This window comes from Acinonyx jubatus, chromosome D3, assembly GCF_027475565.1.
Source record: "Acinonyx jubatus isolate Ajub_Pintada_27869175 chromosome D3, VMU_Ajub_asm_v1.0, whole genome shotgun sequence".
In the NCBI taxonomy this organism is placed as follows: Eukaryota; Metazoa; Chordata; class Mammalia; order Carnivora; family Felidae; genus Acinonyx; species Acinonyx jubatus.
The window spans coordinates 28,603,553-28,626,849 of record NC_069392.1 but is presented as its reverse complement, the minus strand read 5'-3'; the positions used below and the strand labels follow the sequence as shown (position 1 = coordinate 28,626,849).

The 23,297-nt window shown below is 61.9% G+C and overlaps 2 protein-coding genes across 4 annotated transcripts; both read right to left on the bottom strand.

Annotated features, from left to right (window-relative positions):
- Positions 1-5,413: 5,413 nt before the first annotated feature.
- On the bottom strand, positions 5,414-6,828 carry LOC113597914 (platelet glycoprotein Ib beta chain). The gene is made up of 2 exons (XM_027055070.2): positions 6,563-6,828; positions 5,414-6,302 (listed from the first exon to the last, which is right to left on the bottom strand). The coding sequence occupies exons 1-2, from the start codon at positions 6,570-6,572 to the stop codon at positions 5,692-5,694; spliced, it is 621 nt and encodes a 206-aa protein (XP_026910871.1). The 5' UTR covers positions 6,573-6,828; the 3' UTR covers positions 5,414-5,691.
- A 1-nt stretch (position 6,829) lies between these two features.
- LOC106983600 (septin-5) lies at positions 6,830-15,498 on the bottom strand. 3 transcript variants are annotated; one of them, XM_027055068.2, is made up of 12 exons: positions 15,441-15,498; positions 15,297-15,307; positions 10,786-10,882; positions 10,593-10,679; positions 10,196-10,319; positions 9,974-10,108; positions 9,651-9,768; positions 9,417-9,518; positions 8,529-8,625; positions 8,308-8,443; positions 7,969-8,071; positions 6,830-7,867 (listed from the first exon to the last, which is right to left on the bottom strand). In XM_027055068.2, the coding sequence occupies exons 1-12, from the start codon at positions 15,481-15,483 to the stop codon at positions 7,811-7,813; spliced, it is 1,110 nt and encodes a 369-aa protein (XP_026910869.2). In that variant the 5' UTR covers positions 15,484-15,498; the 3' UTR covers positions 6,830-7,810. The 3 variants fall into 3 exon arrangements, with proteins under 3 accessions (XP_026910869.2, XP_026910868.2, XP_026910867.2); XM_027055067.2 differs by lacking the exons at positions 15,297-15,307; positions 15,441-15,498 and adding an exon at positions 11,536-12,050; XM_027055066.2 differs by lacking the exons at positions 15,297-15,307; positions 15,441-15,498 and adding an exon at positions 14,027-14,534 and having other exon boundaries at positions 7,579-7,867.
- Positions 15,499-23,297: the final 7,799 nt, after the last annotated feature.

Sequence of the window (23,297 nt, the reverse complement as noted above, 5' to 3'; positions counted from 1 at the left end):
CCCTTCCAGCCCCTCTCACTTCTTTTTTTTTCTTTAAAGTTTATTTACTTCTTTTGAGAGATACAGAGACAGTGCAAGTGGGGGAAGGGCAGAGAGAATCCAGGCAAGCTCCACCCCATCAGCGCAGAGCCTGACAACGGGCTCAAACCGACATAGCCGTGAGACCATGACCTGAGCCAAAAGCAAGAGTCAGACGCTTAACCAACTGAGCCACCCAGATGCCCCAGGCCCCTGCTACTTCTGAAGGGTTTTTTTTTTTTTACCCCACTGGGGACACAGTGACCTTGTGGGGATGATCCCAGGGTCCTGTGTGACTGGGACAGAGGCAGGGAGAGCAGCACTGGGGTGGGTGGAGAGAGCCAGTCAGGCTGTCCTTGTTGTTGAAGGTGCCCTCCCGTCCCCCACCCCTTGCCACATGAGTGTCTATCTGGCCGAGAGCCCCTCAATTTGTCTAACACACTTAAACAGGGTGAGGTGAGGCCCCTGTAGTAGGACAAGGGGTGAGGAGGGTGGGAGCCTCTGATAGGTGAAGGCTGGAGTCCAAAGGACCTGCACCCCCAAGCCCCCCCAGACCATGCAGACAGTAGCCTCCAGATGGGACGGCACACTGCTGGGAAGAATGCTTCAGAACCAACAAATGACTGGACGGCAGCTCCCCTTACACATCTGGGGCCCTTCTGCCCTCTCCCTCCTACAGGCTGAGCCCAGGGCACCTCTGGCCCCTGCAATCTCTGTACCCTCCCCTGACAGGCGTCTCCTGGCAGCACAGTGCTGCTCCCTCAGCCTGAACATCCCCAGGAGCCCTCCCCACCACCTGCCTTCGACATACCAGTCAGTGCTTTTGATGTCCCGGGGCTGGGGCACTCAGGTTTGTTCTGAGGGTCAAGGGGATCATCCACATGATGAGGACCAGGGTTTCTCTCAGGCACAGAATTCCAAGAGCTCTGAAGGACGCTCCCGTCCCCGCTCCCTCCGCTCTTTGAGAGATTTCATGGTGGACATTTGTTTCCCTGTGTATAAGTGGCCTTCTTTCTGCCACAAGAGCCCTGAGGGGTTGTCTTCAGGACAGACCCCTGGGCCAGGGATCCATGAGGCCAGTGGCTGAACTGGGGGTCTGGGCAGTGAGGGTGCTGAGCACACTCCATAGGTCTTGGGAACATTTTCATGGGCTCTCTCAAGCTTTGCCCACTGAGTACTGACCCCCCCCCAGGGGATGTCCACAGTAATGGAGGGGTCCCCACCTGGTCGATCTCCCAGCACCCTTTGTCCAGCTGGCCTTCACCACGCTGCGGGGTGGTGGTGACAGGAAAGCAGGACAGAAGGAGGGAAAGACCGTGTTTCCTCTGGGGCAGAGAAGATCCCCACGGGAAGGCTTCTCTGGGAAGGACTGCTGATCCCCAGACCCTGCAGGGCCAGCCCAGGGGTTCTCCTGATAGGACAGGACGTCATCCTCTGCAGACATTTCCTGTCTGTGCACAGAGAAGGTGAGGACGAGGAGAGTGTTGCATCCATTGTAGACAGCCCTGGGTGTAGACAGCTCTGGGCATGTGACTGTGCTGGGGAAAAACGGAGGTAGGCCTGGGGGGTACCCCAGGGGCTGTTTAAGGAGGGCGGGACACAAGAGCTAAGGCCAGGCCCAGTCATCAGGACCAATGACCCTAAAGGCCCCCCTCAGCCTAGGGGGCGAGTGCTTCCCGAGAGCCCCCTGCTGATTTATGGTTCTCCAGGGTGGACAGAGTTATGGCTGCTAAGGCCTTGCTCCCTCCCTCTTCCTCCTCCCTGTTGGGGGTCGGTTGGGGTGGGGTGGCTCTCAGCTGGTTTCCAGATGGGCCTGATAGAGGGGGCATCTTGGGGTGGGAGGCCAGACACCCTGAGCAAAAGGACCTGGCCAGTGTCAGCTGGCCAGCCATAGCTGCCTTTGTCTCTCTCTGTGGTTGTCTCTGTCTCTGTCTCTGTCTCTGTCTCTGTCTCTGTCTCAGGCTCTGTCTCTGTCACATGCAGCCCCCCTTCCCCGAGGCAGCCTGGGTGGGTGGGAGTGGGAGCCGGTGATTTATCGCCTGCTGCCTGTCTTCCATCGGAAACGCCGGGGGTGGGCGCAGACGGTGCAGTGAGCTATGGGCCCCCAGGGCCCCGCCACCCACCCCAATGTTGTTGCTCTGTCTGAGCGGCGGGTGCACCCCACCCCAACGTGGCCAGGGCTTCGGGGGCCCCCAGACCTTCCCAGGGCCTCGTCCACGCGGGCCCCACTCAAGTCTCCGCCCACCGAGGGGCCGCCCCCCTCCCCAGGCTCCCCTTCATCTCCCCAGGCAGGAGGGGGCCCACGAAGGACCCGCACCCACTCCTCGCCCCCAGGTTGGTCGGGAGGTGGCGGAGCGTCTGTTCCACTCCCCCTGGGGGGCTCCCATTCCACCATCCCCACCGGCTTCTTCCTTCTAGTCGCCCTCCACGCCACCGGCCACCACGCAGCCGCTCCTTCCAGCCCCGCCTCGGTGCACACAGCAGGGGCCCAATATATGTTTACGGAGCAAACAGGCGGCAGGAGTGCGGCTGGTGCACCTGAGCTGACACTCCCTCCGCCTGGCGGAAGAAGTCCCTTGTCTTCCCTGTTGATGGGCTGTCAGCGACCCCGGGGAGGGGAGGGGAGAGGAAGGTAAAAGGAGGGGAAGGGTGTAGAGGGGGCGCGCTCACCCCTCCCTGTCAGCGGCCACTTGACGCACCCTTCCCTGTTCCCGTGGGGTGTGCGACCTGTCGTCCGCCGTCTCGGCGATCCACCCCCACCAGCCTGGGCAAATCCGTCCTCTCCTGGCCTCTGTTCCTCTGCGGACCCTGGTTGCACGCCCAGGGCTCACCTCGGCTGCCCTCGCCCCACGTGGGGGATTTTCCGCAGACCACGAGCGCCCTCTGGTGGCTCATTCGGGTCGCGGCGCGTGAGGGGAGAACCGGATGCCGATTTGGGGGCGGGAGGTCCTCAGCCGAGGCCGCAACCCATTTCACAGACAAGGACACGAAGATTGCCAGAGGGAGGTCACGGCTGTATCTGTCCCAGGAATGCCGTCTGGCCCTGCCGGGGCTTGTTCAGAGAGGCTGGGGGTGGGCAGTGATGTGGTCAGAGGACCCCTGGGCTGTCGGGCAAAGGACCCTGAATCAGACAGCTTGGGGGCTGCAGGTGTGGGGGGATGCGTAGTGCCTTGAGTGGCCACCGTTTTGTTCCCATCTGGAAGGAGAAGGCGTCTGAAACCGCAGAGAGGACCAGGCTGTCAGTGGGGAAGGAAGGGCCCCTGGGGCAGGTGTGGTGTCCATTAGATGGAGGACCACGCTGGGGGGAGGGGCATGGCAGGCCCTTGAGGTGGGGGTAGAGGTGTACATTCCCCCTCCCTGCACAGGGCCATTCAGGGGCGCTGAGCTGGGACCATCCACTTCCCCCACACTGCTTGGAGGCCCCAGGGTCAGTGCATGGAGGGTCAGCTCAGGGTCACAAGTTGGGACCGGGGACTCCCAGGCAGCCCGGAAAAGATTCGCCAGGGAGGCCAGGCCAGCACCCTCTGTGGTCAGTACCTTGGGCAGAAGCCAATCTAAATCATGGAGAACTGACAAAAGAGAGAGAGAGTCTAGGAGGAACCATGGAATTCAGCTGCCCTATTTACCAGGGAGTAAGGAAGTTCTTCTTCAGGTCTGACCAGACTGTGACACCAGCCTCTTTCCTACATCAGAGGAGCTCCAGCTGCTTCTGCAGCTCCGGGCTCTCAGGGTTCCTTGTGCCCACCCTCTCAGAGGGACACAGCCCAGAAGCCCTCAAACTTGTGGGCAGTGGGCCTGGGCTCCTGCTGACCCCTCCCCATAGTGTCTGCTGGAGCCTGGGCTCACAGCCCAGGAGGCTTCCTTCTCTTAGCTTGGGGTCACCTAAGACCCCCAGGCCATTTTCTCCTGAGCCCTACATTTGTTCCCTGAAGGCCTCAGTGAGGAGTAAGAGAGGAGTCCTAGGGGCTCTGCTTCCAGTGCAGCGTGGAGAAAGCTCAGGCCCAGCAGGAAGACCGCTCTCTGGCATCTGGTTTCCTCCTCTGGAAAGTGAGGGGGAACATCCCCTCCCTGTACCATGCTGGGACTGAGTTAGGCTGCCTGTGTACCTTACTGTGACAAAGACTGTTACCTCTGACCCCCACCAGGGGCTCTGGGTGTGCTGGGCCATCCCTGAGGGTGTGTGTGTGTGGGGGGGGGGGGGGTTGGCAGTTCATTTGTACAAAAGGGGCCATCCCTGATGTAGTGATAAGGCCGGATGGACGGCTGGACAGTCGGCCACAGCCCACAATGGGCCGGATGGCCCGCACCTGCCCACAAAGGAGGGGGTGGCTCCTGCCTCACGTCTGACCGGCAGCCCTGAGATAGCATCAGCCCAACCGGAGGGCCATCCATCTTGTCCCACAAAGACTGGGACAAAGGCCATGTCAGCGGCAGCCTCCCCGACCCGGTCAATGGGGGCCAGAGCCTTCCTGTGCCAGGCGCCCCAGGCCCAGGCCTGAGGCTTCTTGTCAGGGTCCTGTTTGGGTCCATGAAGAGTGGCCTTCATTGTTTACAGGGCCAGCCAGGTGGAGGCCCCACCCAGGGCAGGCATGGGACTCCAATATTGAGGAAAGTGTCAGCCCTTCATTTGGGCACCCTGGGTCCCTTGTTGGCAGCTTGTGCCACAGTGGGGCACCCTGGAGGAGTCCCAGGCCCTGGCTGCTCAGCCTGAGTTCAGGGGTGAGATAGGGGAGACCAGGGACCAAGGCTGGTCCGAGCGGTCAGAGGCACCTTCCCACGGGAAGTGGCGGTCAAGTGCAGAACATGATTCCAGACACTGCGCAGCTCCCTGGTACCCACTCAACCCTGCAGGGACCTGCCTCACCTGTCCTCCAGAGGCTGAGCTTCTAATTCAGATGCCCAGGGAGTTCCAGGTGGGTCATCAGATTATTCTCACCACCCTGACCCATCCCTGACTGCCCTGAAATCTGCCCATCCACGCTCCCAACAGTCGTCAGAGCCTCCTCACGGCCCCTCACTGACCCCCAGAGACCCCCAACTCCAACCATCCTCTCTCTTTCTCTCAACCACACTGTCCTGCAGTGCCCTCGATGTCCCCACTGTCTTCACTGTCCAGTATCCTCACCGTCCCCGTGTCCTCACTGCCCCTCAGTGTCCTCACTGTCTCAACACTGTTTTCACTGTCCCCACAATGTCTTCACTACCCTATAATGTGGTCACTGTCTGAGTTCTTCTGTGCCTTCCACTTGAACTCCTTTGAAAGTGAGTGGTCTGGGAGAGTCACTGATCCCGTGTTGGGTGTAGGAAGATGTGATGCATCCCCCTTGAATCACCTCCTAGGGCTTGTCCTGTGGTTTGGGAGGGGAATTTCCGGGTGGTGGGGCACAGAGACCAGTCAGATTGGGAGAAGGGTTTATTCTGCACTGGAGTTTGGTGTGGGGAACCTCGCAGGGGCTGGGCTGCAGCTCACCCCCTTGACCCGCCTAAGCGTCCTGGGCTTTGGCTCGCCTCGCTGCAGAGGGGCGCGTGTGGCCCGGGGCCCGCACGGGGGTGGTGGGGTCTGGAAGACTGTGCCCAGGCGGAGGACGAGCCCCGGTCCGGGTCAGGGCGAGGGCTCCTTGGAGCAGGGTCCTGTCGGGCTGGCACGCCCGCGTCGCTCAGCGCCTCTCAGGACTACTCGTAGAACTCGCTGGCTCCGGCCGTCTCCGCCACCAGCGGGGCGGTCAGCGACAACGGGTGCGCGGCGCGGGCGCGGGCGCGCAGCCGGCGCAGGCGACACAGCAGCAGCAGCAGCAGCAGCGCGTGCAGGAGCCCGAGGCCGAGCAGCAGGAGCTGCGCTGCCAGCGCCCCCCAGCAGAGCGCGCCCGGCGTACAGGCGGCGCGCAGCTCGTCTTCCGCCAGGTACGGCAGCAGGCGGCCGCGCAGCGCCGGGGGCGCGGCGCAGCGCAGGTCGCGGTAGGGCGCGCGCTCGGGCCGGCCGGCCAACCAGGCGCGCAGTGGCACCAGGCGGCAGTCGCAGCGCCAGGGGTTGCCGCCCAGGTGCGCGGCGCGCAGCACCGGCAGCGAGTCCAGCAGCCCCGGCGGCAGCGCCGTCAGATTGTTGCCCGTCAGCACCAGTTCAGTCGTGTCCGGCGGGAAGGCGGCGGGCAGCGAGGCCCATGTCAGCCCGCGGCGCCCGCAATCCACGCGCGTCCCCGCACAGCCACACGGCGCGGGGCAGCCCGCGACTGGGCGGCTGAGCGGCGCTAGCAGCAGGAGCAGCAGGCTCAGCGCCCGGCGCGGCCCTGCAAGGGAAGCGCCGCAGTGAGCCTGGTGGCCTGTGTGGCACCTGAGCGGGTCCCTGTACACCCCAGGGCGCTGGGCCCGGCCCGGGCCCCGGAGACCCGAGCCCCGCCTTACCCGAAAGCCTCTCCACCTCGACCATCCGCGCGCTGACTGGAAGTCCGCCCTAAATCTCCCTACTGCAGCCCAGATGACTGCAGCGCCTCCCAACCCGACTCTGCTCAAGGAGCGCAGTCCCGGGCCTGCCTGACCCCAAACTCACCGGAGCCCATGGCGAGAGGATGGTGACCTGGCTTGTTCTGGAGCGCTGAGCGTTGGCTGGAGAGCCAAGTGATAATGCCGCCCCGCCCCTGCCAGGCCCCAGCACCCCGGCCAAACCGACCACAGCGCTGCCACCCGCCAGGAATAACCCGGAGGCCCAGTAGACAGACGCTGCGGCCCCAGATAGAGCGCTATCACCGGGGCTCGCAGGCTACCAGGGCTTCCGCCCCCCACCAACCCAGGGGAGCACGGATCACTCAGACACCGCTGCGACTTCACCAACATTGTTCTCCTGTCACCAGGACAGGATGCAGCATTCACAACTGAACAAAACTGGAGACTGGGATTGGGGGGGAAGGTATCATGCTGGGGGTGGGGGAGGGATGGACTAGGCAACCCAGGGCAACAGCGCTGCTGGGGAGAAAGGACCTCCAGCCACAGGCAGGGAATGGCAGTCTAGGGGTGGGGGGTTCCCAGGTTGCCCAGCACCCACTGTTCCTGGAGCCCTCAGGCCAGGCCACAGCCCTAGATGAGGAGTTTGGGCAATTGCAGGCGTCCCTGCCCCACCAGCCCCGGGAGATCCTTGCCTGCAGCCAGCTGCTCTCCTTCGGTCTGGAGGGATCCTAAGGGCTTCTGTTGCCCAACCTGCCACCGAGCTACCCAGTGAGGGGTGAGGAGGTAGGGAAGGACTGGCCCACCTCGGCACAAAGTGAGGCCTCAGCGTAAGCTGGGTGGCCCGAGGGAGGGGGCACATGAGGGTTCCCACGTCCACTCTGTGGCACTGGGATGGAGAAATAGACCTGGGATGCCGAGGATCTGCTCCCCTATTCTGCCTTGTTTTACCCCCCTACCTGAGTAGGGCCTGGAGTCGGAGTTCATGACCTTCTGGGGCAGGGGTAGATCTCAAAAGTCATGGCCCAAATTAGCTCCTGTTCCCCCGAGGCCAAAGAGGGCCAGCTGCGGGGGCTGCTGTCCAGGCCCCTTGGAAGCAGATACAAATAAGGGGAGCGACTGGTGCTGAGAATAAATTAGGGTTGTTTGGGGGCTATGAGCCTGCATCTCTGGGTCAGGTTGGGAATAGTCGGGAACAGTCCTGGTCTGGACCATTCCAAGACTGGTGTTGTGCCCAGGTCTGTTGGAGATCCAGATTTATTCCAGGGTGGAGTCCAGGCCAGTTGGGGTCCAGGGACGGGAAGGGCCAGCCTGGAAACTGGCAGTATATCCATGGCAATGTGGGGCTGGGTTGGGGTCACTGGTCCTGCATCTGCTGCTTCATCTTCTGCAGCATCTCCTGCATGCGCCTTAGCTGGAGGTGAGACGGGAATAGCAGAAGGTAGAGTGACAAACGTGATAGGAGGGGCTGGACCCCCACCCCCACCCCTTCTCCTCCCCTGTGGCCCCACTAACCTCCTCATCCTTCATCCTGATGAGCTTTTCTGTCTCAGCATCCGGGGTAGGCAGTGGTAGGATGGGGATGGGGCTCTCCATGCGGCTGTCCTGGGTCAGTTTGCTGTGGGGTGGACAAGAAGCACAGTTTGTCTGACCCCCAACACTACCGAGGCTCTGCCCTCCTGAGCTCCCACACCGTTGGGTCGGCTCTGGGAAGACAAGGTGCAGGGGGGGGGGCCTACTTGGGAGTCGGGGCAAAGTTCAGATCTGGGAAGGCAGCAAGGATCAGCCCTCTGTTAGGGAGCCTTGGCTGGGAACATGAGGTGCACGATCCAGGTCCGGGTCAGAGCTGCGCACCTGGTCATCTGCTGGATGCAGTGCGCGCGATAGTTCTCATAGTGCACGTCGCATGTCACGTCCTTGAGATCATGCATGTGTGTGCGGATCAGCATGTTGCGAAGCTTCACAAAGTCGCAGTGTGCCTGGTTCTCCACTGTGGGGCAAGAGCGGGTGTTGGGTGGGTGCAGGCCCGGGGGAGCCACCCCACTCCCTCTGTCGCACCCCATGCCTGAACTCACCCTCCACGATCCCCCAGGGGTACAGTCGCCCCCGGACCCGCTGCCCCTTGGCCTCCACCACTGTGTTGCTGCCGATAACCGCGAAGGGCGCACTCTCCTGGGAAGGGCAGGTACAAGGGCTCGCGCCCAGTTAGTGTGAGTATGGGGTTAGTGGCTGAAGAGGTACATGGGCACTCGGCACCTGGTCGCTCCTCCAGTATCACTATCAACAGCCCCTCCCCAAAGAGATCCTGGGGTTGCCCAACCCTTGTGGCTTCTCTGAAGCCAGAGCTGGCATGGCTTATACCCGTGGCACAGGGTATGTGCCCAGCCAGGCATATCCTCCCCTTCTGACACCATCCCCCATCAGGAAGTGCTCCATTCAGCTACCATCGCCATCCCTCCCTCCCCAGAGCTGAGCCCCTGCCTCCTGTTACTGATGCTGACTTAGGCTGGGGCCAAGGGCTCCACCCTGCTCTTGGCCCCGTGGCTGCCTATCCCGTGCCTTAGGCTTGGTTATTGCCACTCTAGGTCCCGGGGCACCCAAAGCCACAACCACCCTCTGGAGCTCAGAATTCTGGGAGCCAGGGCACACACAGGCTTGTGGCCATCAGGCCAGACCCTTCTGCTCGTGACCCATTGGAAGAAGACTGAGGAGCAGGGTCAGGGTGGAGGCCTGGCCAGGACTGTGCCTTTGGGTCCTGGCAAGTGCTCCATGACACACTAACCACACGGGGCCCAAACTGCACAAGCCAATGGGGACATGAGTGACTGTACCCCACCCCACCCCAGGTGGAGGAGCTCTGCTGCCCAGACAAAAGACTCTTTCCCCCACCGGGTTGGACCTGGATACTTGGTGCCAAGTAAACTGACCTCCAGTTCCCTCCTATGCCACCCCAGGCCGCTCACCTTCAGTTCCCGATCCTGCTGCTTGAAGTCCTCATCCTCGTCAGAGTCACATTCAGGGAACTGGTACACGTGGATCCCAAACTTGTCAATCTCCTCCCGGATCTGTGGCAGGGCAAGTGTTGTCAGATTTGAGCCTGGCCAGGGACCCGGGGCCAGGTGCACTGGCACCCAGGATCAGCACACTTGGTGTTCTGGGTCCTGGAGACTTAGCCCAGGTCCAGTTGCCAGGCTCACCCGCTCCTTCAGCTTCCGGATCTCGCTGGGGACGAGACAGTCAGCTTTGGCGATGAGGGGCACAATGTTCACCTTTTCATGCAGAGCCTTCATGAAACCCACATCCACTGGCCGCAGCCTGCAGAGAGCATCCAGGGGTGGAGAGGGGCATGGTGGGGGTGGTGGGGGTGGTGGGGGCACAGAGAGAGGGTGGGATGGGCTCAGGGAGGGCATGGTTGTGAGGGCACAGGCAGAAGATAAGCAGTCACAGGTGCAGCCAATGGGGAACCATGGAGGCGGGAACCACCCCCCACCCTGAGCCTGTTCCCAGGACATTCACGCACCCGTGTCCAAAAGGGGAGATGAAGTAGAGGCAGCAGTGCACACGGTTGTCTTGGATGTTCTTGCGGTTGAGGCCACTCTCGTCACGAAAATACTGCTCAAACTGCTGGTCCACGTAGTCGGTGATGGGCTTCCAGCTGCAGGTAGGCAGGAGGGTCCGTGAGGCCAGAGGGGACACTGGATCAGCCTAGGCACAGACTGTTCCCCAGCCAGGCTTTCCTCACCACTCAGAGTTGTTGACAGCATCCCCGAAGCCCGGTGTGTCTACAATGGTGAGCTTCAGCTTGACCCCCTTCTCCTCAATGTCCACCGTGTGCTTCAGGATCTCTACGGTCTGGCTGATGCGCTCTGTGGGTGTCGGGGCATCGTTTGGAGGGGTCTCTCCAACTCTCAGACCCCACCCCCACTGGGCAGCCAGGACCCTTGTTCTCATCCATTCTAGAATTTAGCCCTGGCCTCATGGCCTGACTGTGGTCTGGGCCACTCCTCCTGGACCCTGAACAGGAGAGACCCACGCTGTGGGGAGAGAGGAGCAGGGTCTGGACCCAGAAGCGACCCCTTTGAAGGGTCACACAGCAGAGGATGGGGAACCAATGCCAGGGCTGCATAGGGCCCACTCACCCTCGGCACTGAGCAGCTTCCGGTCCTTGTACAAGTCGGTCAGGAAGAGGCTGTGGACCAGCGTGGACTTCCCCAGGCCCGACTCACCTGCCAGCAGGTACAGTGAAAGAGTCAGGTTAAGTCTGGGACCCCTCTGACAAAGCCTAGCTGGCTATGGCCCAAGCCACCCCACCTGGGAGTCCAGCCCACTCACCCGCCACCATAAGAGTGAAATCGAAGCCCTTCTTCACAGACTTCCGGTGCACCTGATTGGGCAGTGTGGCGAAGCCCACGTACTGCTTGTCGATATCCTGGGGGGCAGGGGCAGGGCAAGTCAGGAGCAGGCTTGGATCCTGGGGCAGTCCGATGCCCTGTTCCCTACCCGGCTCAGACATGGAGGCAGCAGAGGGCAGAGTCCTCTGTGTGGGGAGTTTCAATGGCAGAAATGGGGTGAGGGCCTGTGAGCAAAGGCCTGGAGCTGGGAAGGCAGGTAAGGGGGTGACAGGCATCCTTGCCCCCGCCTCAGTGAGGGGCCTTGCAGGGACCTGAGAATGTGTCTGTGTGTGTAGAGTTTAGGATGCCTGGCTGCAGCAGGCCTAGGCTGGGTCCTCCCTTGGGCGGTGGGCAGAGGGCACCAGGACCCAGACCCCTCACACACATCCAAGGCCCTCCATAGGCAGGAGAAGCCCCCTGGCCTCAATACTCACCCCTCCTGAGTGTACCAGGGGGTGGGAGGCCCCATCTGGCCACCATCCAGCCGCGGGGGTGGCTGGCTGCTGCTACCAAGGCGGAGCAAAGGCTATTTATAGCAGCGGCACCGAGCCTCCCCCACCCTCGGGGTCCCAGCGCCCAGTCAGGTGGACCCTGGCCTTGCCGGTCCTTGTCATGTCCCAGAGCCCTTGGGACCGGGACCCGGCAGGCACACACACGCTGACCCACATTCCACTCCCCTTTCCACACACACCTTGAGCCGCCTCTGGGCCTGGGTCCGCGGTGACAGCAGCTGCTCCACCAGGCGGTCCTGGGGCGCTGCCAGCGAGTCCATCGCTGCGTTTGGACCCCAGACCGGGTCAGACCCACAGGGGCAGGGCTTTCAGGAGGGACTGACAGGCGGTACTGCCCTGAAGCTCTGTTCTCGCCCCCGTTTTACAGACGCGGGAATCGAGGCCCAGAGAAGGGACGTTGCCCACCCGCGGTGTGGCTGACCCCAGAGGCCACGCGGGCCATGCCTCTGCCAATGCGGACCCGCCCCGAGCCGCGCGCGCGGTCTCAGCCACAGGCAGGCCCGGCTCCCGCACCGAACCAGAGGCGGGGCCTCGCGGGCGCTGGCAGGCGGGGCGGGCGGGGAAAAAGACCGCCCCACCCTCATGGTCGCCGGGAAACAGTCGCTTGGAAATTGGGCCGCGGGCGGAGCCACCGGAAGGCTGCTTCGGAGGGCAGGGCCCAGCATAGGCGCGCATAGGCACGGAGGCGGAGTCCCGCTGCCGGACAGGTGGCCTCTGTCCGGGCGTCTCGACCACCCGGGTGGGAGGGTGGGGAAGCCAGGGCCCACCTAAGGGCCCTAGGGGGCGGGGTTTGTGGCCGCCCCGCGTCTCACCCCCTCCAGGTGCAGCGCGGCTTTCACCCGCCAGAGGGCGCCGGGAGAACGCTCCCGGGACCTATGCGCACCCACGCGGGAAGCGGCCCCTCTCACTCCTCTCCTCGTAGAATTGGCCCGGAAACCTCCCGGCGGTGTCGCGGAGTCCTAACTATCCACGGCCACACCCTTCCTTGTACGCTCCCTCCCCCCTCGTATGTTATGTGTGTGTGATGGGAGCAGGAGTGTTCTGGACTGGTGTGGCCCTTCCAGACACGTGGGAACTGGGAGGGGGCAGAGCCCACCTCCCCAGCCTGGACCGACCTCCCCTTCGCCCGGGCTTGAAGGGGCTCAAGTGCTCAGTTAGAGCACCAGAGGCCTACCCACCCTACCTCCGGGAAACTTGGAAGCTGCAGCCAGCCAGCACTGGCCACAGCTGCCCCCAGACCACTTCTGCCAGCCAAAGTGGGGGGATGGTGTGTAGAGTGAACTTACCCCCCCCCCCCCCATCATTTGTCTCCCTGTCAGCCTCCTCGCCTGCTCTGATCCACAAGACGGACCCACGAGGGCTGGAAAGCTCAAGCCGGTATAGCTCTCACCCTCTGTGACCACCCCAGGGGCCACAGGCCTCTCCTGGGCACCAAACCCTTCCTCACCCCTCTCTCCAGGACCCTACCAGAATCGGAACCAGCCAGCCAGGCAGGAGGGAGGCTTGGAAAGGAGCTGCAACAAGAACAGACATACTTCTTGGACTGTGTATCAGTGGGGATAGGCGGCCCCCCAGCTCTTCCCCACCCTGGTTCTCCCTTCTTGGCTCCCCTGGTTGAGGGGCCTCTGTCCATTTGTCCAGGCTCATGATGCTGCTGTGGGGCCTGGAGGCCCCTGGCACCTGGGGAGGAGGGGTGGGCCCACAGCTGGGAACAGGAGAGTCTTTCATCCAGAGGAGAGCAGGGGGAAGCCACAGGGCACCTCCCTCAGCTCTCCCAGCTGGGCCCGCAGTCCTTGCCCCGAGAAAGCCTCCACACTGGCCCCAGCCCTCTGCCATGTGGACCTGTAGGAAGTGTCTGGGCCAAGTCCCACCCAATCTCCACCTGTAGGTCCACTAGAGACACAGCCCCTCAGCCTAGCCCCCCAGCCCGACAGGCTGGCATCTCAGGCTCAGGGCATCTCCAAGACAGACACACCTGGGTCTACGCCTTAGCACTTCACAGCTGGGTGTCTAATGGAGCTTGTCACTCTCAGACTGCCTCAGTTTCTCCACTGATAAAGGCACAGCCTCTGGGGAGGCCCAGGTCAGAAGGGCAAGAGTCAGGAGGGTGACATGTCAGGAGGGAAAGGGTCTCACTCCCAGCTCCTGCCCCTGCACCCAAACTCACCCAGACAGGGCCTGTGGATTCCCTGGGGGAGCTCCAGGGAAGGGGCCCTGCCACCCCCTCTCTCTGGCCCATGAAGTACAACAAATATTTCTCAGGGCTTCCTGAGCTGTAGACACAGCTGCGCCCACCTCCTCCCGGTGCCTGAGACTCTCGAGGCATTTCCATTCTTAGAATCACTGGAGTCAGCTCTGGAAGGAGCCACCAGAGCCAATACAGCCCCCATCACTGCCTGAGACAAGGTGGGGGCCAGAGGATGGGGGCACGGAGGGCCACCAGAGCACCCCCCCATCCTCTTTCATAGTGTGGATAGCTCACCAACACCAAACAATATTATCGGTGAAACTACCATATTCTTCCAGCCCCCCCCCCCCCAGATCCTCGGGGAGCCTGTCCCAAAGACCTGGCTCCTTGGCTTTGTTCCTGGGGCTCCCCCTCCACCTGCATGGTGCCCTCTCCCTCTGGTCTGAGGGGTAGGGGACAGGTGAGGCTGGCTCCTAACTGACCTTGAAGGATGGGTAGACACAGGCCTGACGGGGCTCACACCTCAGCAGGAGGGAGTCCCTGTTGGTGCTAGGCAGCAGCTGCCTGGCCCAGTAACTCCAAGGCCCAGGAGAAGCTGTGGGGGCTGGTCTCCCGGGCCTTCTCTCTCTCTCCTTCAAACAATAGCCTGGCAGCATGTGTCCCTGCGTCTCAGGCATTGTCTGACCTGCCTTGATAGGAAGACAGCTCCTGGCCCGGGCTCCCTGGAGAGGCCCTTGCCAGCAGGTTGAGGTTGAGGGGCCCCTCCCCAAGAGCCTCACCTGTCCCAGGGTGGGGCGTGTCCCTGCCAGGAGACTGGCACCTGGCAGCCAGTGACTCCCAGCCCCCACCCCACCTGCTGGGCCGCACCCTGGGCCAGGACTTCGGGGTTCTACCCAGCATCTACCCACTGTGTGAATTCCTATCTCTGACGAGGATCGCCAGGGCCACCTTGGTGCCAGAGTTAGGCCAAGAAAATCCCCCAACATGACTGAGCTCAAGCCAGAAAGGCCTCCAGCAGGGCCCCAGAGCCCCCTGCCCATCTGGTTACCCACCCCCACCCCACTCTCAGGATCTCCCAGCTCTGTTTAACCCCAGCCTCAGCTGGGTTTCACAGTGGGTGCCCAGGTCAGCCTCCTGTCATGTCCTGCATTCCCTGAGTGGGGGCCAGGCCAGCCCCTGTGGGAGGCCACAAGCCTATTTGTACCCACTAGGTTGGAAGACCCATTCTGGGCACAGGGATGACTCAGACCAGGCCTTAGAGGCTCCCAGTCTGGGGAAGAGGTCTGGCCACAGATCAGCCCACTCAAATTGGTGTGTGGGGAGAAGAGACATAAGATGCACAGGAGTGGGGTGGGGCTGCTTAGGGTCTAGGTGCTGGCTGGTGGATACAGACCCCTCCCCTAGCCTGTGGCCTGCGGTGACGGTGGCCTCACTCAGGACCCCCAGCACGAGGCCTAAGGCCAGTTCAGGGAGGATACACTGGCACTGGACCACTGGGAGACACCCGGCCCATCCCCCCATCCTGGGAGGGGCACCCCTGCTGTAAGGGTCAGGGGTCAGGCCGCCAGGGGCCCAGTGCCCACTCCTCCCCTCTGTAGCCCCTGGCGCGGCGGCACTGCCCCAGCTGACAATCGGTTATCGCGACAGGGCGGGATGACGGCCGGCGGGGGCGGGGTCGCGCCTGGGCGCCGGCGGCGTTGGTGGCACAATGGGTGACAGCCGGCCGCGGGGGGAGCGGCGGCGCGCACGTACCTGCTTGTCCTCTGCGGGGTCGGGGTCGGGTCGGGGTCCGGGTCCGGGCCGGCGGGCGGGGGAGAGACGGAAAGACACGGTGAGAGGCGGGCGGGCGGCGGGGACAAAGGCGCGCGCGGGCGCGCGGGCAGGCGCCGGGCTCACCTGGGGTCGCCAGCTTGCTCTTGTACCGCAGGCCTGTGCTCATGGTGGCCGCCGGCGGGGGGGACGGGCGGCGGCGGGCGCGCGGGCGGGGCGCGGCGACGAGCGGCGGAGGCCGAGGCCAGGCTGCGGGGTGACCGGCCCCTCCGCGCCGCCGCCGCCCGCCCCGCCCGCACGCCTGCCAGCCAATCGGCGCCCGCCGCGCCCACGCACGACCCGGCGCGGCCGGCGGGGGCGGGGACCCAGGCGCCCCCCAAGGGCCCCGCGCCCGCCGCCTCCGGGCGACGCCCTCGCTCACAGCCGCAGGCCAGCGCCCCGGGAACCCGGCGACGCCCACGATGCCCCAGCCCACGGCAAGGCGGCTGCCCGACTCCCGCCACACCTCGCGTCTCCCATGCCCAGGCCTGGACTCTGCCTGCCTGGCTCTCGAGGGACCCCAGTCGGTGCCTCAGCCTCTGACCTTCCCAACGTGTGGCTCTTCCGTAAGACCTTGCCCCCCAGGGACTGGCGGCCTCCTGCCAGCCGCTCCTCACCTCACCATGGACGATGGAGGTGCTGGCCTGTGGAGTCCTGCTCCTGGCCACAGCAGGAGAGGTGATGGTCACCCCAAGGAAGGCCGGATGCCCGGCGCAGGGCCGGTGCCCCAGCTTCCCTCCTGCAGCCTGTTCAGTGCTGTGCACATCTGCTCTGGGAGGAGACACCTAGGCAAGCTGCAAAGTCCAAGCCCCTGGGCAGTTGTCCCTCTTCTCTTTTTCTGGCTTATTTTCTGGGATTATTTCTAAAGAGTAACAGAGCTGACATCTGGGACAGGACGGAGCGACCTCAAGCCTGCCTGCTCGCCCACTCCCCACCCCAGCTGTACATCCTCTGCTCTGCAGATGGCAGCCAGAACTGCTACCACCCTGAGAAGGGGGGCAGGGAGATCTCGGCCTCCTGTGCTAGAGGCCAGTCAGTGGCACTGAAGGCAGGGCCAGGGCCTGCACCCCATTTACAGATGGGGAAACTGAGGCCCCAGACCTCCAGTGATTGGCAAGATTCTCAAGCATGAGTGCCTCCTGTCTTCCGTCACTATCACACTCCCAAGTACCTTTGGCTTCCCTGGAGTGCTCTCAGATGTCATATCTGGAGTCTTCGGTCCCACAGAAAGGACAGGCAGACCTGTGGTCACCAGCTCCCCCAATGAAGCCCCCTTAGGAGGAAATGGCCTGCTGTACCTTCCACACTCAGGAAGCGCTCCTTTCTCCCTAGCCCCTTGTGTGCCCCTTGGTCCTCCTCCATCTCTGAATCACCAGCACCTAGCACAGAGTTGTCTGCTCGGAAAATGAAAAAGCCATGTAAGCAGCAGCATTGCTCTGCAAAGTTCTGTGGCAAATGCCCATTTCCCCCTCCACTGGGACCTCCATGTAGTCCAGAGCTGTGACCAGTGTGGGGACACTCCACCACTCAGACCCCTCATCCAAAGCCTCAGGGCCAGATGTGTTTGGAATTCAGAATTTGTCATATATCTCATACAGTACATGATGATACCTCAGTGGAGCCGGCTGCAGCTGCTGGTAACCAAACACATTAAGATGTTTGTAGTGGAGGGGTACCAGGGTAGCTCAGTAGGTTAAGCGTCTGACTTCAGCTCAGGTCATGATCTCTTGGTCTGTGAGTTCGAACCCCGTGCTGGGCTCTGTGCTAACAGCTCAGAGCCTGGAGCCTGCTTTGGATTCTGTGTCTCCCTCACTCTCTACCCCTCCCCCACTTGTATTCTGTCTCTGTCTCTCTCGAAAATAAATAAACATTAAAAAAAAAAACTTTTAAAGATGTTTGTAGTGAAATGAGGGGTGTCCAGGTGGCCCAGTCGGTTAAGCGTCCAACTCTTGATTTTGGCTCAGGTTGTGATCTCACGGGTTTGGGCTCTGTGCTGACAGCATGGAGCCTGCTTGGGATTCTCACTCTCCCCCTCTCTCTCTGCCCGTCTCCCGCTCACAATCTCTCTCTCTTAAAATAAATACATAAACAAACAAACAAACAAACAAACATTTAAAAAAGGTGTTGGTAGTGAAGTGCGACTATTCACATGAACTGGAATTAATAAAGGCCATAACACATGGTTACACATCAGCCCAGGGCTGCCTTTGTTACAGAGTTTCGAACACTTTAAGTTTCAGAGCTTTGGGGGAATTTGGAATTGGGGATAAAGGAATGCAGCAGGGAGGGAACACTTGAAGTGATAGGCAGGACTTCTGAATCTTCCTCAGCTCCGACAGGCTTGGTGGAAACCCCATCTGAGGGGGCCTGAAGCTTTGCAAAATGGTTGAACTGGTCAGTGAAAACTGGCACTTGGACCTTTAGTATGAATTGACCCATGCAAGCCTTTGCTTGTGGGGACAAAGGAGGAGACAGGAACCTATCCTCGATGAGGCAGACATGTCTTTGCAAAGGGCTCTCTCTGGGCTCAGCGGGGAGGGGGGCTCTGGGCAGCCCTGGGTGCTGGCCTTGCCACAAGAGAGTCAGGAGTGTGGCCCCCCGGGAGGATTTCTGTGGCGGTGGATCCCCAGCCCGGGGCAAAGGGGCTGACTGGTATCCTGGAGACCACCATGGCAAAACCATGGTACCCCAAATAAGGACAGACAACATCACTGCCCTCCACACTGGGGACCTCCAGATGCAGAGCAGACACCTGGAGAACCGATCCGGGACCTCTGAGACCAGAGACCTCCACACCAGGGACCTGCCAAACGGTGACCTCAGACCAGAGATCCCCAGAGGAGAGACCCCCATACCAGAGACGCCTACACCAGACATTCCATACCAGGGCTCCAAAGAGAAGAGACCTATAGAGCAGGGGCTCTAGATGAAGGATCTGCAGCAGAGAGACTCATAAAATAGGGACCCTCACTAGGGACCCCCGGAGCGAGGGGTACCCAGGTGAGGCATTCTGTGCCAGGAGAGACCCAGGGCTCCCACAAACAAGTCTGTCCCCATTTTTCCTATAAAGAGAGCCAATGGTCTTCCCCCACTCCCCCCCTGCATGAACATCTCAGGATGGCGTTGTCTATGGGCTCTGGCTCTGCTCTGGTCTGTGTCACTGGTGTCCTCCCGGGTGTGGCCCCCCAAGACGCACTCTTGCAGGAGATGAGGCAACTTGAACACGGTGAGCACCTTCAGTGGGCACACAGGGGCGCAGGCGTGTTGGGACAGGCGGCTGTCAGGGGCGCCCGTCCCCCGCACCCCTCCCCCCCCCCCCCCCCCCCGCAGCCCTGCCCAGACAGAAGCCCTTTCCTCGGTATCTGGCTGGAATCCTTCAAGAGCATCTTTAAATAAACAAAGCACAGAGAAAAGTGAGCTCCTAAATACAAGTCACATTAACGTAGATTTCCATGCAGAAGCACAGCAGAGCTTGGCCTTTAGGCCTCCCATAGGCCTCCTCAAAGCCCTGCTCAAGCCTGGGAGTTTTAGAGGCCCAGGGGCACAATCACCTGGGCGATGCCCACACTGCCCCGGACACTCACCCCCACCTCCCCAGCCCCCTGGCCCCAGGCTATAGTCTCCCTCTTGGGAATGGGCACACCAGGCCTATGCACACACCTGGGCAAGAGAAGCAGCATGGGGACCCTCTACTTGCCCTGAGGTCTGTACCCCCAAACCCCAGGGGTTCCCTCTGGCAAAGCTTGAAGGATTCCCTTCCAGCCCCTCTCACTTCTTTTTTTTTCTTTAAAGTTTATTTACTTCTTTTGAGAGATACAGAGACAGTGCAAGTGGGGGAAGGGCAGAGAGAATCCAGGCAAGCTCCACCCCATCAGCGCAGAGCCTGACAACGGGCTCAAACCGACATAGCCGTGAGACCATGACCTGAGCCAAAAGCAAGAGTCAGACGCTTAACCAACTGAGCCACCCAGATGCCCCAGGCCCCTGCTACTTCTGAAGGGTTTTTTTTTTTTTACCCCACTGGGGACACAGTGACCTTGTGGGGATGATCCCAGGGTCCTGTGTGACTGGGACAGAGGCAGGGAGAGCAGCACTGGGGTGGGTGGAGAGAGCCAGTCAGGCTGTCCTTGTTGTTGAAGGTGCCCTCCCGTCCCCCACCCCTTGCCACATGAGTGTCTATCTGGCCGAGAGCCCCTCAATTTGTCTAACACACTTAAACAGGGTGAGGTGAGGCCCCTGTAGTAGGACAAGGGGTGAGGAGGGTGGGAGCCTCTGATAGGTGAAGGCTGGAGTCCAAAGGACCTGCACCCCCAAGCCCCCCCAGACCATGCAGACAGTAGCCTCCAGATGGGACGGCACACTGCTGGGAAGAATGCTTCAGAACCAACAAATGACTGGACGGCAGCTCCCCTTACACATCTGGGGCCCTTCTGCCCTCTCCCTCCTACAGGCTGAGCCCAGGGCACCTCTGGCCCCTGCAATCTCTGTACCCTCCCCTGACAGGCGTCTCCTGGCAGCACAGTGCTGCTCCCTCAGCCTGAACATCCCCAGGAGCCCTCCCCACCACCTGCCTTCGACATACCAGTCAGTGCTTTTGATGTCCCGGGGCTGGGGCACTCAGGTTTGTTCTGAGGGTCAAGGGGATCATCCACATGATGAGGACCAGGGTTTCTCTCAGGCACAGAATTCCAAGAGCTCTGAAGGACGCTCCCGTCCCCGCTCCCTCCGCTCTTTGAGAGATTTCATGGTGGACATTTGTTTCCCTGTGTATAAGTGGCCTTCTTTCTGCCACAAGAGCCCTGAGGGGTTGTCTTCAGGACAGACCCCTGGGCCAGGGATCCATGAGGCCAGTGGCTGAACTGGGGGTCTGGGCAGTGAGGGTGCTGAGCACACTCCATAGGTCTTGGGAACATTTTCATGGGCTCTCTCAAGCTTTGCCCACTGAGTACTGACCCCCCCCCAGGGGATGTCCACAGTAATGGAGGGGTCCCCACCTGGTCGATCTCCCAGCACCCTTTGTCCAGCTGGCCTTCACCACGCTGCGGGGTGGTGGTGACAGGAAAGCAGGACAGAAGGAGGGAAAGACCGTGTTTCCTCTGGGGCAGAGAAGATCCCCACGGGAAGGCTTCTCTGGGAAGGACTGCTGATCCCCAGACCCTGCAGGGCCAGCCCAGGGGTTCTCCTGATAGGACAGGACGTCATCCTCTGCAGACATTTCCTGTCTGTGCACAGAGAAGGTGAGGACGAGGAGAGTGTTGCATCCATTGTAGACAGCCCTGGGTGTAGACAGCTCTGGGCATGTGACTGTGCTGGGGAAAAACGGAGGTAGGCCTGGGGGGTACCCCAGGGGCTGTTTAAGGAGGGCGGGACACAAGAGCTAAGGCCAGGCCCAGTCATCAGGACCAATGACCCTAAAGGCCCCCCTCAGCCTAGGGGGCGAGTGCTTCCCGAGAGCCCCCTGCTGATTTATGGTTCTCCAGGGTGGACAGAGTTATGGCTGCTAAGGCCTTGCTCCCTCCCTCTTCCTCCTCCCTGTTGGGGGTCGGTTGGGGTGGGGTGGCTCTCAGCTGGTTTCCAGATGGGCCTGATAGAGGGGGCATCTTGGGGTGGGAGGCCAGACACCCTGAGCAAAAGGACCTGGCCAGTGTCAGCTGGCCAGCCATAGCTGCCTTTGTCTCTCTCTGTGGTTGTCTCTGTCTCTGTCTCTGTCTCTGTCTCTGTCTCTGTCTCAGGCTCTGTCTCTGTCACATGCAGCCCCCCTTCCCCGAGGCAGCCTGGGTGGGTGGGAGTGGGAGCCGGTGATTTATCGCCTGCTGCCTGTCTTCCATCGGAAACGCCGGGGGTGGGCGCAGACGGTGCAGTGAGCTATGGGCCCCCAGGGCCCCGCCACCCACCCCAATGTTGTTGCTCTGTCTGAGCGGCGGGTGCACCCCACCCCAACGTGGCCAGGGCTTCGGGGGCCCCCAGACCTTCCCAGGGCCTCGTCCACGCGGGCCCCACTCAAGTCTCCGCCCACCGAGGGGCCGCCCCCCTCCCCAGGCTCCCCTTCATCTCCCCAGGCAGGAGGGGGCCCACGAAGGACCCGCACCCACTCCTCGCCCCCAGGTTGGTCGGGAGGTGGCGGAGCGTCTGTTCCACTCCCCCTGGGGGGCTCCCATTCCACCATCCCCACCGGCTTCTTCCTTCTAGTCGCCCTCCACGCCACCGGCCACCACGCAGCCGCTCCTTCCAGCCCCGCCTCGGTGCACACAGCAGGGGCCCAATATATGTTTACGGAGCAAACAGGCGGCAGGAGTGCGGCTGGTGCACCTGAGCTGACACTCCCTCCGCCTGGCGGAAGAAGTCCCTTGTCTTCCCTGTTGATGGGCTGTCAGCGACCCCGGGGAGGGGAGGGGAGAGGAAGGTAAAAGGAGGGGAAGGGTGTAGAGGGGGCGCGCTCACCCCTCCCTGTCAGCGGCCACTTGACGCACCCTTCCCTGTTCCCGTGGGGTGTGCGACCTGTCGTCCGCCGTCTCGGCGATCCACCCCCACCAGCCTGGGCAAATCCGTCCTCTCCTGGCCTCTGTTCCTCTGCGGACCCTGGTTGCACGCCCAGGGCTCACCTCGGCTGCCCTCGCCCCACGTGGGGCATTTTCCGCAGACCACGAGCGCCCTCTGGTGGCTCATTCGGGTCGCGGCGCGTGAGGGGAGAACCGGATGCCGATTTGGGGGCGGGAGGTCCTCAGCCGAGGCCGCAACCCATTTCACAGACAAGGACACGAAGATTGCCAGAGGGAGGTCACGGCTGTATCTGTCCCAGGAATGCCGTCTGGCCCTGCCGGGGCTTGTTCAGAGAGGCTGGGGGTGGGCAGTGATGTGGTCAGAGGACCCCTGGGCTGTAGGGCAAAGGACCCTGAATCAGACAGCTTGGGGGCTGCAGGTGTGGGGGGATGCGTAGTGCCTTGAGTGGCCACCGTTTTGTTCCCATCTGGAAGGAGAAGGCGTCTGAAACCGCAGAGAGGACCAGGCTGTCAGTGGGGAAGGAAGGGCCCCTGGGGCAGGTGTGGTGTCCATTAGATGGAGGACCACGCTGGGGGGAGGGGCATGGCAGGCCCTTGAGGTGGGGGTAGAGGTGTACATTCCCCCTCCCTGCACAGGGCCATTCAGGGGCGCTGAGCTGGGACCATCCACTTCCCCCACACTGCTTGGAGGCCCCAGGGTCAGTGCATGGAGGGTCAGCTCAGGGTCACAAGTTGGGACCGGGGACTCCCAGGCAGCCCGGAAAAGATTCGCCAGGGAGGCCAGGCCAGCACCCTCTGTGGTCAGTACCTTGGGCAGAAGCCAATCTAAATCATGGAGAACTGACAAAAGAGAGAGAGAGTCTAGGAGGAACCATGGAATTCAGCTGCCCTATTTACCAGGGAGTAAGGAAGTTCTTCTTCAGGTCTGACCAGACTGTGACACCAGCCTCTTTCCTACATCAGAGGAGCTCCAGCTGCTTCTGCAGCTCCGGGCTCTCAGGGTTCCTTGTGCCCACCCTCTCAGAGGGACACAGCCCAGAAGCCCTCAAACTTGTGGGCAGTGGGCCTGGGCTCCTGCTGACCCCTCCCCATAGTGTCTGCTGGAGCCTGGGCTCACAGCCCAGGAGGCTTCCTTCTCTTAGCTTGGGGTCACCTAAGACCCCCAGGCCATTTTCTCCTGAGCCCTACATTTGTTCCCTGAAGGCCTCAGTGAGGAGTAAGAGAGGAGTCCTAGGGGCTCTGCTTCCAGTGCAGCGTGGAGAAAGCTCAGGCCCAGCAGGAAGACCGCTCTCTGGCATCTGGTTTCCTCCTCTGGAAAGTGAGGGGGAACATCCCCTCCCTGTACCATGCTGGGACTGAGTTAGGCTGCCTGTGTACCTTACTGTGACAAAGACTGTTACCTCTGACCCCCACCAGGGGCTCTGGGTGTGCTGGGCCATCCCTG

Coding starts and splice junctions, on each gene's coding strand:
- LOC106983600 (XM_027055066.2), bottom strand. CDS start 14,530: ATGTTGGGGGATTTTCTTGGCCTAACTCTGGCACCAAGGTGGCCCTGG. Junction 10,883..14,026: donor GTGTCTACCCATCCTTCAAG/GTCAGTTAGGAG, acceptor CCTGCCCCCCAG/GATATCGACAAGCAGTACGT. Junction 10,109..10,195: donor GCTGTCAACAACTCTGAGTG/GTGAGGAAAGCC, acceptor GCCTACCTGCAG/CTGGAAGCCCATCACCGACT.